At 41.4% G+C, this 16429-nt stretch overlaps 1 protein-coding gene across 11 annotated transcripts in view; it reads right to left on the bottom strand.

Annotated features, from left to right (window-relative positions):
* ERBB4 (erb-b2 receptor tyrosine kinase 4) overlaps positions 1-16429 on the bottom strand; it is an 885692-nt gene that overhangs the window by 216014 nt on the left and 653249 nt on the right. For 10 of the 11 annotated variants that reach the window (XM_067548716.1, XM_067548717.1, XM_067548721.1 and 7 more), the window contains 2 exons: positions 9937-10055; positions 5689-5830 (listed from right to left, as the gene is read on the bottom strand). In XM_067548716.1, coding sequence (XP_067404817.1) covers positions 5689-5830; positions 9937-10055 — 261 coding nt within the window. Of the gene's footprint in view, positions 1-5688; positions 5831-9892; positions 10056-16429 lie in introns of those variants that run through there. The other variant, XM_067548725.1, reaches the window with a different exon arrangement.

Here is a 16429-nt window from a genome sequence, read left to right as displayed (position 1 = left end):
CAATGTGCGGAGGGCCGCTTCCTGTGCACTATTGTGAGGTTTTGGATAAAATGTGGGTAGATGAATAGGTTGATTTATATGGAAAGATGATGCAACCTTGGGAATAAGTTTGGGGCCTAAGGGACACTTTGTCTTTCTGAAAGATTGTATATGGCGGATGTGCATGAGCGCTCTGAGTTCCCTGACATCACGCCGATGTAACGGCGACTAGAAATGACACCTTCATAGACATATGTAGTAGGGAGCAGGTCGCCAGTGGCTCAAAAGGTGGTTTAATAATGGTTTTAAGCACTACGTTGAGATCCCGTGGCATTGTGGGAGGGCGAATGTCTGGGTATACATTCAGCATACCTGTCATAAAATGTTTCACTATAGAATTTGTAAAAATTGATTTGTCGTCTACTTGGTCGCGGAAAGTGCTGATGGCTGCTAGGTGTACCTTAAGAGAACTGATCAATAGACCTGTCTCCTTCAGGTTGCAAAGACAGTCAAGAATAGCTGGGATTGGTGCATCGATGGCGTATATCTGTTTCGTTTGGCACCATGTGGTGAATCTGTGCCATTTTTGCAGGTACTTCTTCCTTGGGGCAGGTTTCCTACTATTTAGCAATATGTGTTTTACTGGCTATGAATTTATAGTTCTGTGTGCATTGGAACCAGTTAGGAGCCAGGCTGTCAGATGTAGTTTCTTTAAGTCCGGATGAAGAATGCGGCCACTGTCCTGAGATAGGAGCTCCCTGAAAATTGGAAAGGGGATAGGTTTGCATGCTGACATTTGGATCAGGTGAGTGAACCACATTTGCCTGGGCCACAGTGGAGCTATCAGAATTACTCTTGCTTTGTCCATGCGTATTTTGTGCAGAGTTGTGGGTATCAGTGGTATGGGTGGGAATGCAGAGAGTAGCTCCATATTCCAGTTTAGGAGGATTCGTCCCCCATTGATGCTTTCCCTAATCCCACCCTTGAGGAGTAATTACGGCATTTGCGGTTCTGTGCTGTGACAATAAGTCGATTTTCGGCTAACCTCATTGTTGGAATACATTTCTCAGGACTCCCTCGTGCAACTCCCATTTGTGGTTGCTGCCAAAGTGCCTGCTTAGGATGTCTGCATTGGTGTTCTGAACTCTGGGTAAGTAGGTGGCTGATATATCTATGTTGTGATGTATACATCAATTCCACAATTTTATTCTCTGTCATGATTTTTATGGATTTGTTTCTTATTATAGGAAGGAAGTGGAAACGTGTTTCGGACCATACATAATTCCAGTAAATTTACGTGGAGACTTGTTCCCTCTGTGGACCACCTGCCCTGTATGGTATGTTCTTGCAGATATGTCTCCAGCCTAGCAGGGATGCATTCGTATTTATCATAATTGAAGGTGATTCCCATGTGAATGGAATGCCTGATGTTAGGTTCACATGTTGTGTCCACCATCTTAGTGATTGTTTAACTTTGTTTGGCAATGTTAGCGTTCTGTGAATTGCGTGCTTTTGCGGTCTGTAGATTGTTGAGAGCCACAGTTGTAGAGCTTGCATGTGTAGTCGTGCGTTTTGTACTACAAAACTGGTGGTTGCCATGTGTCCGAGTATTTGGAGACATATGTGGACAGTTACAATTGGGCTGTTTTCTATTGTGACTTGCAGGTTTACTATTGCATCGAACCTGTGAGCCGGCAGCGACGCCCTGGCTGTGCAGGAATCCAGATATGCTCCTATGAATTTTATCTGTTGCACAGGAATTAGGGTGGATTTTCTGTTGTTTAATATCAGCTCTAGTTTTTGAAAGAGAGTGTTCTTGTAATATGAACTGTGTGAACGGCCTGTGGTTGGGTGCGTGCCCTTATGAGGAAATTGTTCAAATACAGGAATATGGTTATGCCCTGTTTGTGTAGATACACCAATCTGACTGTGAGTACATTGGAAAACAGTCTTGGGGAAGTGGACAGACCAAAAAGTATCATTGCATATTGATAATGGTTGGCTCCTAATGTGAACCTGAGGAATCTGCGATGTGCTGGATGGATAGCAAAGAGAAAATGTGTGTCTTGGAGGTCGAGGGCTGCAAACCAGTCTCCCTTTTCCAATGCTGGTATTATGGTAGCCAAAGTGACCATCTTGAATTTTTATACCTGTATGAACTTGTTCAACCTCCTGAGGTATAAAATCAGTCTCCAACCTCTGTTCTTCTTTTGGGTCAGGAAATAATTAGATTAAAATCCTCTGTCCTTGTGCCTAGGTGGGATGTGTTGTATGGCACCTATCTGCAACAGGTGATCGACTTCCTGTTGTAATAGATGCTTGTGAGATGGATCCCTGAAGAGGGACAGGGAGAGGGTTTGGGTAGTAAGTTTGGAGATGAAGGGGACAGTATATCCTGAGTGGATAATCTCCAAGACCCATCTGTCTGTGGCGATGTTTGCCCAAGTTTGATAGAACAGGCATAATCAATGGTAGAAAAAAGTAGTATTTGGTATCATTTCTGACTCTGGGAACTGGGGGAGGCTGAACAGATCCTCAACGAAAACCTCAAAATTGATGCTTCGATAGAGCCGTCTGAGATGTTGACAGCTGCTGATTTGATTGTCTGCGTGGCTGGGGTCTTTGTCTGTTATGTGATGGATCAAATCATCTGTATTGTGACTGATGCTGATATCTGGAATTGTAAGGTTGGTACCTAAATAGTTTTCTTTTTGTTGCAAGTGTGTATATACTGACAGTGCAGAGTGTGGCCCAAGAATCTTTCATTGTATGCATCACCTTGTCCGTTTTCTCGCGAAAAGCTTCACCTTGTCATATGGCAGATCTTTGACCGTGGATTGAAGTTACTTAGCTAATGCTGCGGAATGAAGCCATGATGATCTGCATGACTACTGCAGTTGCAACTGTCCTAGCCGCGGTATCGGCAACATTGAGGGAGGCTTGTAATGCCATCCTAGCAACTAATTGACCCTGCTTTATGCATGATTGAAATTGCTCCTTTTCATTCTCTGGGATACGTTCAATATATTTTACCATCTTTGTGTAGTTGTCATGATCATAACTGGACAATAGGGCTGCATAATTTGCCACTCAATTGTAGAGTAGCAGAGGTGTAGACCTTTCTGCCCAGCAAGTCCATTCGTTTATCATCCTAGTCCTATGGGATTGATTTATTATGGTATTGTTTAGATCTACTGTTGGCTGCCTCCACCACCAGGGAATTTTGCGGTGGATGGGTGAAAAGAAATTCTGTGCCTTTGCCTGGTATGTAATATTTCTTGTCAGCTCTTTTGCAAGTTGGGGGGAATGGTGGCTGGAGTTTGCCATATGTTATTGGCTGGTTCCATGAGGGCGTCATCCATGGGGAGGGTGATCTTCGAAAAAGTCAAGGTCTGCAGAATTTTGACTAGTTTGTACTGTGATTCTGGGACCTCTTGGAGAGGGATGTCAAAGTTGTCAGCTACTCTCTTAAAGAGGTCCTAAAACTACTTGAAGTCTTCAGCAGGCGTGGGGGGGTGAAAGGATTACTGCCTCATCAGGAGAAGAGGACGAATTATTTGCAGGTGGCGTAGTGAAATGCTGTGCAGTGTCTTCTAAAGGTTGAAGTTGAGGACCTGTGGGAATGGAACTTGCAAGAGCTGTCCCTATGCCTGTGAGAAGCAGATGGTCTACTATATGAGGTAGGTAGACCAGGCATCCCAACCAGGCCACTGCAAGTGGTATGGAAATGGTGGTCCTAGCCAATAGGGTGCCACCCATGGGTGTACTGGACATCTGTGGTGTAGTTGGCATCTGGATGCTTCCTGCTTAGGTGAGGAATGTTACAGAGAAAATGTCACCTTTTCCCCTTCATATTCCTCATCACTGGAAAATGATATAGGTGAAATAGGTTCGTCCTGATTGAAATGCACTGGGGAAGGGTCAGTGCCGTATAACGGTGATATGGGGAGGACGTAAAAAATTCCTCCTCTGAGTTGTGGTGCTGATGTTTCTCTGGGCATTTTCTCGGTGCCGGGGTAGTAGGTATGGTTGTCAGTGCCAATGTTTCCTTAGATGTTGTCGGTGCCGATGGTGCCACAGATGTTGGCTGTTGATGGTGCCGTAGTTGTTATTGGATCCAATGAACCGGTGCTGGCGGATATAGGCGTCATAGTATTTGTCGGTGCCAGGGATTTTGTTGGTGCTGAGCTAGTGGGGGGTTTCGCCACTTTATGGGCCATTGATTTTGGCGGTGCCGAGTCCGGGTAGGGATGGTAGGATTTGGCTCCATAATAGAGTTAGGAGGGTCACTTGGTACCTCGGTAGCCATTGTACCAGAGGAACCTGAAGCCACTTTGGTACTGTGTTTCTTTTCCTTAAAGGATGAGGACCTCCTCTTTTTCCCGGGGTTATGTCTGGCGGCGTGTAGTGTCTTTTCCTGCTGGAGTTTTCCTGTGACGAATGATTACTCTGTCCAGGGTCCAAAGCAAGTCAGAGATTTCTCCCTCAGAATAAGCTTCAGTTGGAGGTCCCTATCACGCCTGGCTCTGGCTTTAAGTTTTCTACAGCGAGGACATTTTTGAGAAATGTGTCCTTCATTGAGACATCTAAAGCATTCTGTGTGGCCACTGGACACTGGCATCGCATCTCTACAGGAGGTGCAGCACTTGAAGCCGGGCGAACCCGGCATGTTGCACCATCCTGAGGAAGGGGAAGAACTAACCTAGTCTAAAGGGAAAGGTAAGTATTGAAGAACAAAATTTTTTTTTTTTAAACACACAAACTGGGGTAACCATAACTAAGGGGAAACTGACTAAACTTGCTAAAAAAGTAGAGTTTAGAGATTCTATATCGAGCTCTGAGGAACTGCTGGAAGCTCCGTCTCGGACCGCGGATGGTTGAGAAGGAACTGAGGGGGTTGGGCTGTGTGCACTGAAAAGGGCGCCAACGGTGCCGCGAGACGCAGATTGTGCATGCGTGACCTGGACGAGCATTGCTGGTAAAAATCTCCAATCAAAAACGCAAGGATGTTCCAAGACCTAGAGTGCAGTACCCACAGGGACACTACTTGAAGAAGAATCTGTACTATACAGAGGTACAAAATAAGACTATGTATCTCTTATAATTAGAGATGGCCCTAAACTGGAAGAGTGGATTATTAAACATTTGAAAATTAAGGAGAGGGTTGATTACAAAGTTAGTGACTCATTTCTAAATTTGGGGGAAGAAAGATCAGAACTAACTAAACTTCATCTGGTATGGGAAAGAGAATGTTTGAATAACCTCCTAGTTAATTAACATCTAGCATGCATATAATTTGTATAAAGTTATTTTAATGAAATTAGAATTTCTACCTTTACCATCTTTTTCATTCAGTACAGATTTCTGCTTTACTCACTAAAGGATACTTCCTAAGGCTACCAAAGCCCAAATAAGAACATAAACATAATAAGTGGTAGGCATGAAAACGGAAAGCCAATTAAGTTTTTTTCCACCTTTGGCTCTAATACAAGGAATTTTTAAAACAGCACCCTAAAATGTCACTCTCTTTGATTAACATATAACAAAGTTATTACTGCCAAAGAACATACATGGAGCTATTACACTATTGACTTAGCTCTAAACTTAACATTGCTTAACAACGGTTTCTTAATATGGTTTTGTTCTTGTGGAGTTGCACAACTTGTACATTGCTGACCATGTGAAAACAGCAGCAGTCATGTAACTCACGTGGGCATTTTTTGACACAAAAAGCTCCGTAGGTGTATTTGGCGTTGTGGTTGTGTTCCAGCTGGAAGGTGGTGGGATTGTAGACAAAAGTCTGGGGACATTGAGTGACACACGCTCCGCTGTCATTGAAATTCATGCAGGCCTGCAACACAAGAAAACAAGCTGATCGTGTCATAGCCCCTTTTGGATTTATTTACTTCAGAGCAGAACTCTGACTATCCATACAAAGGCATTGTTGCAATTATAGTGGATGGGATACCTTGTTTTTTCCTTGTCTGCTTTTAGCAACTTAGATTTCTTCTTAAGATATTAGCAAAACATGGATACATCCAAAGCATTGAGCAATTGGTTTTGAACCCATAAGAACATTTTGAGATTAAATGCAAATTAATGCCAGTACTGCTTCTAAAAAGGAAGACTTTTTTTTCTTTTTTTGCATTATTATTCTTATTAGCAGCAATCAACTAACTAATTGCAAACTTGACAGGCAGTTCCAAATCTGACAACAGCATTCAACTACTTAAGTTGCTTGTATCCTGCTGAACACACACTAATGATCTATACTTTAGAGGGCCAACCTTCTGATCTCTCATGGCACGAATATAAAGTCCAACAGAGGACTGAAACTCCCAACTAGACAGCAACAGGGATAAGAATTTCTTTTGAGCTAGCACAGGAGGGGGTCATTTCTCTAATTGGCAAGTTTAGTCAGGTCAGTTGATTCACACATTGGGAAGGGAAAACAGGGTTTTGTATCACTTAATATGCAGGCTCGACCATACGTCATTGACAGAGGACAAGGCCCTGACACATGAAGAGTCAAGTGTGAGGATAAAAAGGGTAGATGAATGTAGTGAAAAATAAATTGACTATGCAAGGCTGATAATTCGATATGTGAGAAAAAACTGATTTCTACATTCTCTATCATGTCTATTGTATTAATTATAGTTGATGAGACTAACAGCAGAACCCCCAAATTAGAAAAATCCTGTCTGGTTTCAATGAAAGGGTTATACAAATAATTTGGGCCAATGGAGGCAACCCCAACTCTGCACCAGGATCCTCCTTGTACTGTTGCCAGTCTTGGCAACATGATTGTGCGTCCCCGGGTAACTTTAGATATCTTCCAGCAGCCTGGTTGTCTCAAAACCTCTTTGGCCTTGGGATACAGCTTACTAGTCAGCCAACAGCTAGCTAGTTTCTCTCTGCCTTGCTTCTTCAAAGAGTGAGCAAGAAGGGTCACTACCCTCATACACAGAGAGGAACTTCAGGGCAGCACCTGCACCCCTCTCAGAAGCAGAAGCAGGAGGACTGAGCAAGGCTTCTCTGCTCAGTTGCCTCTTCCAAAAGACCTCAGTCCAGGGCTTGAGGTGCCTCAGAAGACACCACAGTGATGGGATGAGGAGGGGACCCGCTGGCCATACCAGAAGACAAAAAGGGGATGTAAGTGCTACTGAAGGGAGAGGGTCCAACAGGGAGATCCTAAATGAAATTATCAGCCTTGAATGAAGTATTTTGGTTCCCGTGATCCTCACTGGTTGACAGCCTGTCTAAACTGAACTAACCATTTTTTGGTTCATCAGAACTATGCATCTGAAAACAGGCAGTATTTTCAGAGCTCTAGGATTGATTTACCAAGATCAGTGCACACAGTTAATTCCTAATTAAGGGTAAGTCCATTGACATCACCGACTTCTATGGTTGGATCAGACCCTAAAAGGAGAATTCGTGTCTCCACTCCAGATTTATTTTTACCCCAACTCTGAGAACATCATTAAACCTTTGTGTGTAAATATAACGAAACACTATGCCACAGGATGGGCATTGGTTTGCTTTCAAAAGTGAATGCACAGATTAATGAGTGCCAGTGGGTGGAGGAGGATGGAAGAACTTTTCCCAGCAATATTAAAAACATTTTTACAACAGGATATTATTACAGGCTTTGAGAGGCTGCTATAATGTGCCAAATGATTTCTAAATGCATCATGAACTATACTTTTATTTATTAATAAACACTAATTTACTTTGTTTCCTCAATATATTATCTACATGCTCTGTTGTCTTAGCAAATACTTCATCATAAACATGACAATCCTCTGATGATGGCTTAGTAAATGCATAATCAGAATGAGACACACTGATGATACATTACTCAAAGACATGACATTTTCAAGTAAGAATCTATTAAAAACCGATCTAGAAGACACAGGAAGTTTTAATTTATGACTGTAAAGCTTTGTGTACAGTCATAATTGTTTCACTAACATATGCAAAACTTACAGCATTTGTTTCTAAATGTGCCCAAGATGCATATGAAAGCAAAAAAAAAAATGCATAGGGAAATATCATGATGTACATATCAATTAAAAAAAACAAGTAGCTACATTTTCTTCAAGATATTGATCCAGTGTCCCTGTACGCCCCTCATTGCAGCCCATAAGGCTATTTCTAGCTCATCACACGATAGGAAAGAAATTAGTAGCTCTCAAAGCTGTTGAACACTAAGGATTTGATTCTCATTTATACTAAGGGCGCATGACCACTCTGGGACCCTTTGTATTTTCACACTGGAGCAACACAAGTGTAACATGATTTTTAGCACAGGTATTTCCATAATTGTTACAGAGAAGCTCCAGAAGAATGTGAAGTGTTCAATGGCCCAGAGAAATCACATTTTCTCCTGTGTGCTTTGCTGTTACAGAAATAATACTGTAACAAATACATAGCCTCCTAACACTTCTGGAAGGTTAGGTGTGTGGTTAAGGTGATAGATTAGGACTCAGAAGATATGGGATCAAGTCATAGCTCTGCCACAGACTTCTGAAGTGACTTTGTGCAAATTACTTAAGTCTCCCAACTGTAAAATGGACAATAATACATTCTGTCCCTCATAGCTTGTCTATTTAGACTGTAAACTTTGGGGACAAGGACGGTCTCTTACCAGATCTGATGGAGAGCCCACTGAAGTGAATGTAAGGACTTCCACTGATTTCCAGTTAACTTTGAACCATGCCTGTTATGCTTAATTTCAATACTGTGTTAAATAGGGCGCCTGATTGCAGTTGGCTGCTTTACCCACTGCTGTAATACACCTAACAGCAAGAATGACAAGACTGTCACTATAGTGCATTCCAAAGCCACTCAGAACTTCACAGCGGTGACAGGGATCAAACTAAACATGTATACTGCAAAGCACAGTCCTTACCGCTAGAGCTAAAGGAGAAGATGTGTGTGTCTGTGACAGCTGAACAGTCCTGCTTCCATCCAAGAGGGGGCAAAGGTACACATACATTCTAGCCACTCTATTATATATCTACTGGACTATAAAATAAAATAAACCAAATTGTGCATGTCGTAAGCTCTTTTAATGGTTTTTCCGTATGCTATCTGAGATTTTCAAAAGGGTCTAAAGGTGCATCTCCCATTGCCTCTGAAAACATTACCTTCTATGCTGGTATGTTAATATAGATTAGTTCAGTACCTAAAGTAAAATTACTGGGGCAAATTTAGGTGCGTATTCAGCTTCCACTGAAGATATTAACAGACTTTGTGTCTTTGTGGCATAGTGTGATGAAGGTACATGAATTTCTTTCTTCAGTAATAGGAGCAAAGTCTGCTTTCTGAGTTACACAACTAATTGACTACATCTGGAAAGAAATTGGCCACATTGAGGGCATCCGTTTTAGAAAATTAAACTCCTAATTCAGTTTTAAACCTTTTTTTTTTTTTGAATGGGTGTATTGTGTGCATTTGAATTTTAGTGGATAGGATGCCATTTTTCTTTTCTTTCTTCTAAGAAGCACACAAATAGTTGTCTTTGTTTAAATAGTGTCTGAGAAGCATAGAAAACATCTTTAACTTAGGAGCCAAATTGTATTCTCAAATTTCAGATAAAAACGTGCGTGTGTGTGTGTGTGTTTAAAACCTTCAACCCAAAATGTGATGACAAATTCCTATAAAAATTCCCTGCCATCTATAAAAGCTAATTTTAGAAAAGTAAAAGATAAAAATCACACAGATTAGCATATAAAGGGTACCAAATTTGTAAATCTTATAAATCTTTTAAGGGCTAATATAAGCTGATAAGAAACGTAAATGTAATGGGACAAATATGAAAAGATCAAATTTGCAGCTAAAATGTATAGGCAATTCAATTAAAAGTGATGAAAATTATGAATTTCATGGATTAAAGCATAAGTTGCACCGTGGCTGGTGGGATGAAGGAAAGGAGATAACTCCGAAACATACAAAGCAATCAGTGTCTTTCGGTCCGGAACAGCCTCCAGCACATTCTCGATGGCAGCAGTCACTGACGTATGGCCCGTAGCATCGTCCATCACATTGCTCTGCACACACTGTCTTTGTTACTGGAAAAGACAGAGGAATCTGCTTTGTCAGAATCAGAAGTCAAGAGAGAACTATTTATACTGAACAAGGATATTTAAAACAGCAAACCAACAAAGACAATGGAGTTTTAAGACGAGAACATCAGATTCTATATAATAACCTCTAGGTTATTCATCACTCATGTCCTGTGTAATATCCAATCTACAAAGGCACATGAAAATGCGTTGGTGGTAGGACAGGGTGTATCTGGATTTGTGAGGATTTTTTTTCTTAACTTTGGGAAGTCAGAGGAAAGCCTGAATCTCTAATTTTCAGAGAGTTAGCAAAGCTAAGCTTTGGCTAGCTGAGAAAAGCCAATTGTGAAATGAATCACTTTTAATGTAGTTTTCTGTAAAGGATGACAGGAGTATGTAATAATATACAGAAACTCAGAGTTAGGTGAACAAAAACAAGGGGCCAAATTTTGCCCTCAACTAACACCCATGTAGCCAATGCTGCTGACTGGGCCTATCAGAGCAGAATATAGGAAATGTATTGTAACATATCACACTGCAATTCTCTGCATTTTTTCTTAAATGCAACTCTCTAACCTAAATTTCAGGCAGAAAGAACTAAATTCAGCCCTGCTGTAAACCTTTAATAGCCTTACTCTCTTCTACGCCAGGGCTGAATTCGACTCATTGTGTCAGGAACCAATTGAATATACTCTATTGCTCAATACTTCAATACCACCATGTTCTTTAAAACATGGGCAATTGTGGTACTTTAAAGGTGCACTGACCACAGGACATTTCCTTTCCTAACCGACTTCAATGGCACTAGGATTTGGCCGAAGGTCTTCCATATTACCAAAAATAACTTAAAATTTTTTTATTAAAGATAATGTTTAAAAAATGGTTAGGTACAGAGTTTAAACAGAAGAGTTCTTGGACATCCAGGCATAATGTACAGACATCAGCGGGTACAGAGTTTGGTTAAGAGTCAGGGAGTACAATGAAAGCATAATCTGTGGTATTTTGGATGGGGGGGTAATAGGTTTGACCATTAACAGTACACGCAATCAGTAATTCGGGAACATCACTTATTGCAGGGATTACAAAAGATGCGGTTAATGAGGAGTAGGTATGTCCATAATAGTGGATTTGTCCCTCATTGAGTCAGTTATGTGGTGTAGATAGTATTCTCGCAGTAGTGCTCCAGCTCACTCATCCCAGTACTGTCTGTGCCTGGTGATGTGCTCGATGTAAATGTTTCTCGACCACTGGATGGTATCAGACACCATGAGGTGCCACATCAGCCGGGCGTAGCACTGACCGACACCGGAGGCCCGCAGCACACACTCGTTGTGGGGATCCCAAGCGCCCAGGGCTCCGATGATCAGGGCATGGGTCTGTACCTTGTTGCCCCTTGCTCTCAGGATGTCGTCCAGGGGGGCGTACTTCTCCTCCTTACGAGCTCGGGCTGCGTGAAAGGCCCTGTTTTCAAATGGGTCTGTGATGTCCACCATAACGATCTTCTTCTGGTCCTTGTTGGTGATGATGATGTCCGGCCTCAGTGGGCTGTTGGATCCGGGGATGGCGGAGTTCACAGTGACCTTTCCCAAATGAGTTGGGAAGGCTTTCACGAGCCAGTTCTGGACCACGTTGTGCTGCAGCTGCCAGGCTCTGGAGTGGGGCTTGCAGCTGCAGAGGACGTGGGGCAAGGTTTCGTTGTCATGCCTGCACTTCCTGCAGCGTTTGTCATCTACATCTTACCCCGTTAATTACCAAGTCATCTTCTACTAGTGAAAAAGCTATTAGTCTACACTCATAAGACAGGTGAGAAGTTGATACTTATAAAAACAGGCAAAATTCCTAATTCCCTAAATTTCTGGGGATTCAAAGTGAGCAGTCAGCAACCAGACAGTGCTCTTCAATGTAATAGTTAGACGGAACCTACTGAACTCTATCTAATTGAAACATGAATCCCTCTTCAATGAGTCATTATATTAAAAGGTTCTCAAAGGAGGATTTTGGAGTGCTCAGTAAGAAATTGGAAAAGTTCACTGAGGGCTCTGTTTTATTTTTTGTAAGATGAAACATACACTTGTCTTCTCCACAAACTCATAATGATCTTCCATTTATAACACTGCCTTTCATACTGAAGGATCCCAAAGCACTATGTAATTGATCTGGTATAAAGACTATGCACAGGAATCACTTCTTCAAAGCCTAAAATACAACCACCTCTGGAAGAAATGTAGCCTCACTATGCAAAAGGTCAGAAAGTGAGAAATGGTGTTGCTGGTTGAAATGGCAGGTGGAATTCAGGTAGACAGAATTTAGGAACCAAACTGGAATTTGCCCAGCATATAGAGATGAATGTTGCTGCTCTGACAGACAACATTTTGTGATTTAAAAAAGAAGATAAGTGACCAGGACCGGAGTTTTGAGTCCCTCCCAAATTACTCTGGTTTTAATTCACCTGCAGCAGTGCTGAGCTCTCTCATGACATAATGGGGCAATGTTTCAGTACTGAGAACGGAAAAAAGTGCTACTTCCTTAATCATCGGCACCACTTCCTGAAACACATAGGTATCGTCAAGGATTTCAAGAGGCAGTGTGGTGGTTGACAGTGCACTGGATTGAGAGTCAGGAAACCTGGTTTCGAATCCCAGCTCTAACACTTGCTTTGGGCAAGTACCTTTAACCTCTCTTTCCCCTCATATCCTTTGTCTACTGGTCTCTTCATACTATAAGTTCCCTGGGGCTACTGTCTCTCAATCTGTGTCTATATAGTACAATGAAGTTCCCAGGTTGTTTGAGGCTTCTAAGTGTGGTACAAATAAATGATGTTCATACCCCATTCAAATATTAAGCCAATTAAATGCCATTTGGTTTGTAAAATATGGCAGGATTACAGCACAACACAGTCTGGCTGTAGGCCATAGCTCACAGGGACTTTGTTTAATGGGAAAAAATTAGAAGAAGTCAACAGTTTACAGGGGACACTACAGACCACTGGATGTGGAACTTCAGCAAGTTCTGCTTCGAGCTCTCTCTGGCTCAGGTGTAATGATGCTGCACTCCTATAACTGACCATTTTGTTCAAAAGCAGTTCATTGCTTTTGTAGGGAAAACATTTTTGAAGTGTTCAAAAAAAACATACCAAAACCCCCTACTAACTTTCCACTCTACACTTGTTTTAATAAATTGCTGATTTCTCATAAGTGAAAACTATATGTAAAAATACATCTCTTGTTGTTTTTAAGAAAATACAGGATTTGATAGTGTAAAAGAACCCATTTTTCAAAGTGAAGTCCCCTAGCTAGCTATTAGAACTTTAGATAATGCAAAAAACCATTTAAACTCATTACATTTATGTAGGGAATAAAAGTGTAAATAAGCAAAGAGAAGGTAAGCAGCAATCATAACTTAAGATCTAAGGGAATAAAATGATGCACTTAGAATAATTTTATCCATCCTGATAACTAAGACAAGCTCATGGATAGAAAATATTTTCTTTGTGACTTATGCAAACTGAACTGCAGCACAAGTGGAGGATTTCTGTAAAGTAAACACACTTTATGCCAACTTACTAGAAGGAAGAAAAGAGTTTATTTAAATTACTTTTAGAAAAAACAAACATATATCAATATATCACAAAACAGAAATACAAATCAATAAATATATCTAAGTACAACTGGTGATCTGCAGTACATAACCATCATAGCAACATTAACTGATAGGGCCTGATCCTTAACTAGTGTAATTTAAGTGAATAGAAGTACACTGATTTACAACGTCTGAGAATTTCCTCATATTGGACTGTTCTGTCCTTCAATATCATTTCACTATTCAATCTATTTATTAATTGGTATATACAGATAAATAAAACCCATCAGTGTAAGTAGGTTTCAAGGGAAAGCCTATCTATTATATATATATATAAAATAACATGTATTAATTGTAATAAACATTCCGAGGTGTTATAGGTAGGAACCATCTGGATAAAATAAGAAACACTGTGTGCCTAACCTTTTCAACTCTCATTGAACCATTTCTGAAGTTCAATAATGAGTGGTTAATTTTCCCTACTCTTCATTTCCACATGGTTCTCCAGTTTCTAGTTTTGAGCTAAGATTAGAAGATTTTTCAATGAAAAGTTATTCTAACTAGATATTTGAACTGACTAATATAAAGTAGTACAAGAAAACTTGAAAGAAAAAAAACCCTCCATTGATTTTAGGAAATTTACAACCTAATTTCTGTATTAAAGACATTTGGTTAATTTCAGATTTTAGCCTCAGAAAAGTCTCCAAAATTCTTAGCTATTTATCCAAATGAAGCTGAATCTCTTGTAGGTTTATCCATCACTAGTCATAAAAACCTTTACAATTATACCAGCAACCCATTTTTTTTAAATGAGAGAGTTAGTACTGCCACAAAGTTTGCCATATGATTAGGTGTGGTTCAAATCAATGCCTAGTTTCAAACACATGAAGGCTACTTACTTATAACTGGAATTCCCTGAGATGGCTCTGCATATTCATATTAATGGGTACCGCACTGCCAAGTAGTGCCTTATGGTAAAAACCTCGTCTAGCAGCATAAACTAGAGTGCTCACACGCCCCTCCCCTCTCAGGCCCCTCCCTTCAGCATCATGGTGGTCTGAGGACGAGATCAAGAAGAAGACCGAGTGTTCTCACCACCTCAGATCCTTGGCCAGAGACGCAGAACAAGGACTCTGACAGAGAGGGGAAGGTGGGTGGAAAGTGTGAATATGCGGAGCTATCTTGAAGAGCTCTGGTTACAGATAAGAAACCTTCATTTCTGCTTCCAGTGGCTCTGCATATTCCCATTTGAGGTGTAGTCTGACAAGCGGTGGTGAAACTAACCTGGAGGAGGGAAGAGAGTCCTCATGGGCTATAGACAGAAGCACCACCGTGCTGAAACTGACGTCCGCCCAAGAAGCCAAGTCCAGAGCATAGTGCTTGGTGAACCTATACACTGAAGATCAGGTTGCGGCTTTGCAAATTTCAGCAACTGTCACCTGACCTAACACAGACAAAGAAGTAGCCATAGCTCTAGTAGCATGTGGTCAAATCACAGCAGATACAGGGCGTTCACTCCTGTAGAGCATTCGGTGCTACTTGTTTAATCCACTGATAAATAATACGTGAAGAATCCACATGGTCCTTGTGATGCTCAGCATAAGCACTATCAAATCGAACCAATTTACAAAACTCCTAGTTCTGTCCAGGTAATAGGCAAGAGCCCTTCTAACGTCCAAAGCATGTAGAACTGATATGAGAGTGTAGCTTAGGGAATTCCCCCACCACCGCTACCACAACCAAATGAATGGTCTGAGTGTTGTGCAAATCAGACACCACTTCCATAAAAAATCTGGGATCAGGTCTGAGAACTACCCCATCTTTATGAAAAGAAGTGAAAAAAGTGTCAGCCATAAGGACAAATGCTCTGGCAGCAGAGTCTGAAACATCAAACAAGGCCTTGAGTGCATGTTTGGCTACATATTTGGCCTTCCATTAATATGGTTCTCGCCAACCTTCTTCTGTTATCAGGCAAGTCCAGTAAAAACAATGTCATATTTTCCCACAGATGGAACTGGTAACAGGCAATGGCACCCTGATAATCAGCTTCTCCAATACTGAGGAATGATGAAAAGAACATCTTTCTCCCCAAACAACCTTCTTCCCCTCTTTATCAGCTGGGGTAGGATATGATAGTCTAGATCTAGCCCTGTTACTGGAAGCAGCCAACTTGTGGACATGGTGTCTGTGAAACCACCAGAGGATATCTGATACAGCTTGTCAGCTTTCTTAGAAAGGGGTTGGTAAGAAGCAGGCGTGGTCCATATGGATTTAGCTGGCTGTAGCAAACCATGGAAAATGGGTACAGATATTCTACTCCTTGAGGTAGCCCCAAGTATATCAAAGAAATAGTGACAAGTCTTATCTGTAGGCACTGCAGGAAGATTTGAAGTGGACACTATACAATCCAAAAAGTAGATCTGCATAGTGTCCTCGGAAGGAGAGGAGGACAAAGCCACCCTCACACGTTCATCCACTGATAAATCAGGCCCAGTTTCTGACACACTGAGCAATTCAATCTTCTTGGATGTGGAAGCAGAAGTCAAAACCAGCCCTGGTCCTGCAGATGCTAGGGTTCCGTTGAGGCTGGATAGCTGGGAGGCACAAGATACAGCATTGGTGAGGGTGGCCAAACTGTTTCTTGACCTTTCTGACAAAACTGAGGCAGATGGAACTGACCATATGGACTTCAGTTAAGATATCTGTAGCCTTAGAGGCTTGACTGAGGGAGCCTCAGGCACCGAGTCAGCTCCCAACAGGATTTGGAGACCTCTAGTCACCTGGAGCTGCTGGTAGTCACA

The sequence above is a fragment of the Emydura macquarii genome, unplaced genomic scaffold, assembly GCF_026122565.2.
Source record: "Emydura macquarii macquarii isolate MOO-44397 ecotype Brisbane River unplaced genomic scaffold, CSIRO-AGI_Emac_v2 contig_1253, whole genome shotgun sequence".
Classification (NCBI taxonomy): Eukaryota; Metazoa; Chordata; order Testudines; family Chelidae; genus Emydura; species Emydura macquarii.
The sequence above is the reverse complement of the archived record's forward strand: the minus strand, read 5'-3'. Positions and strand labels throughout refer to the sequence as shown.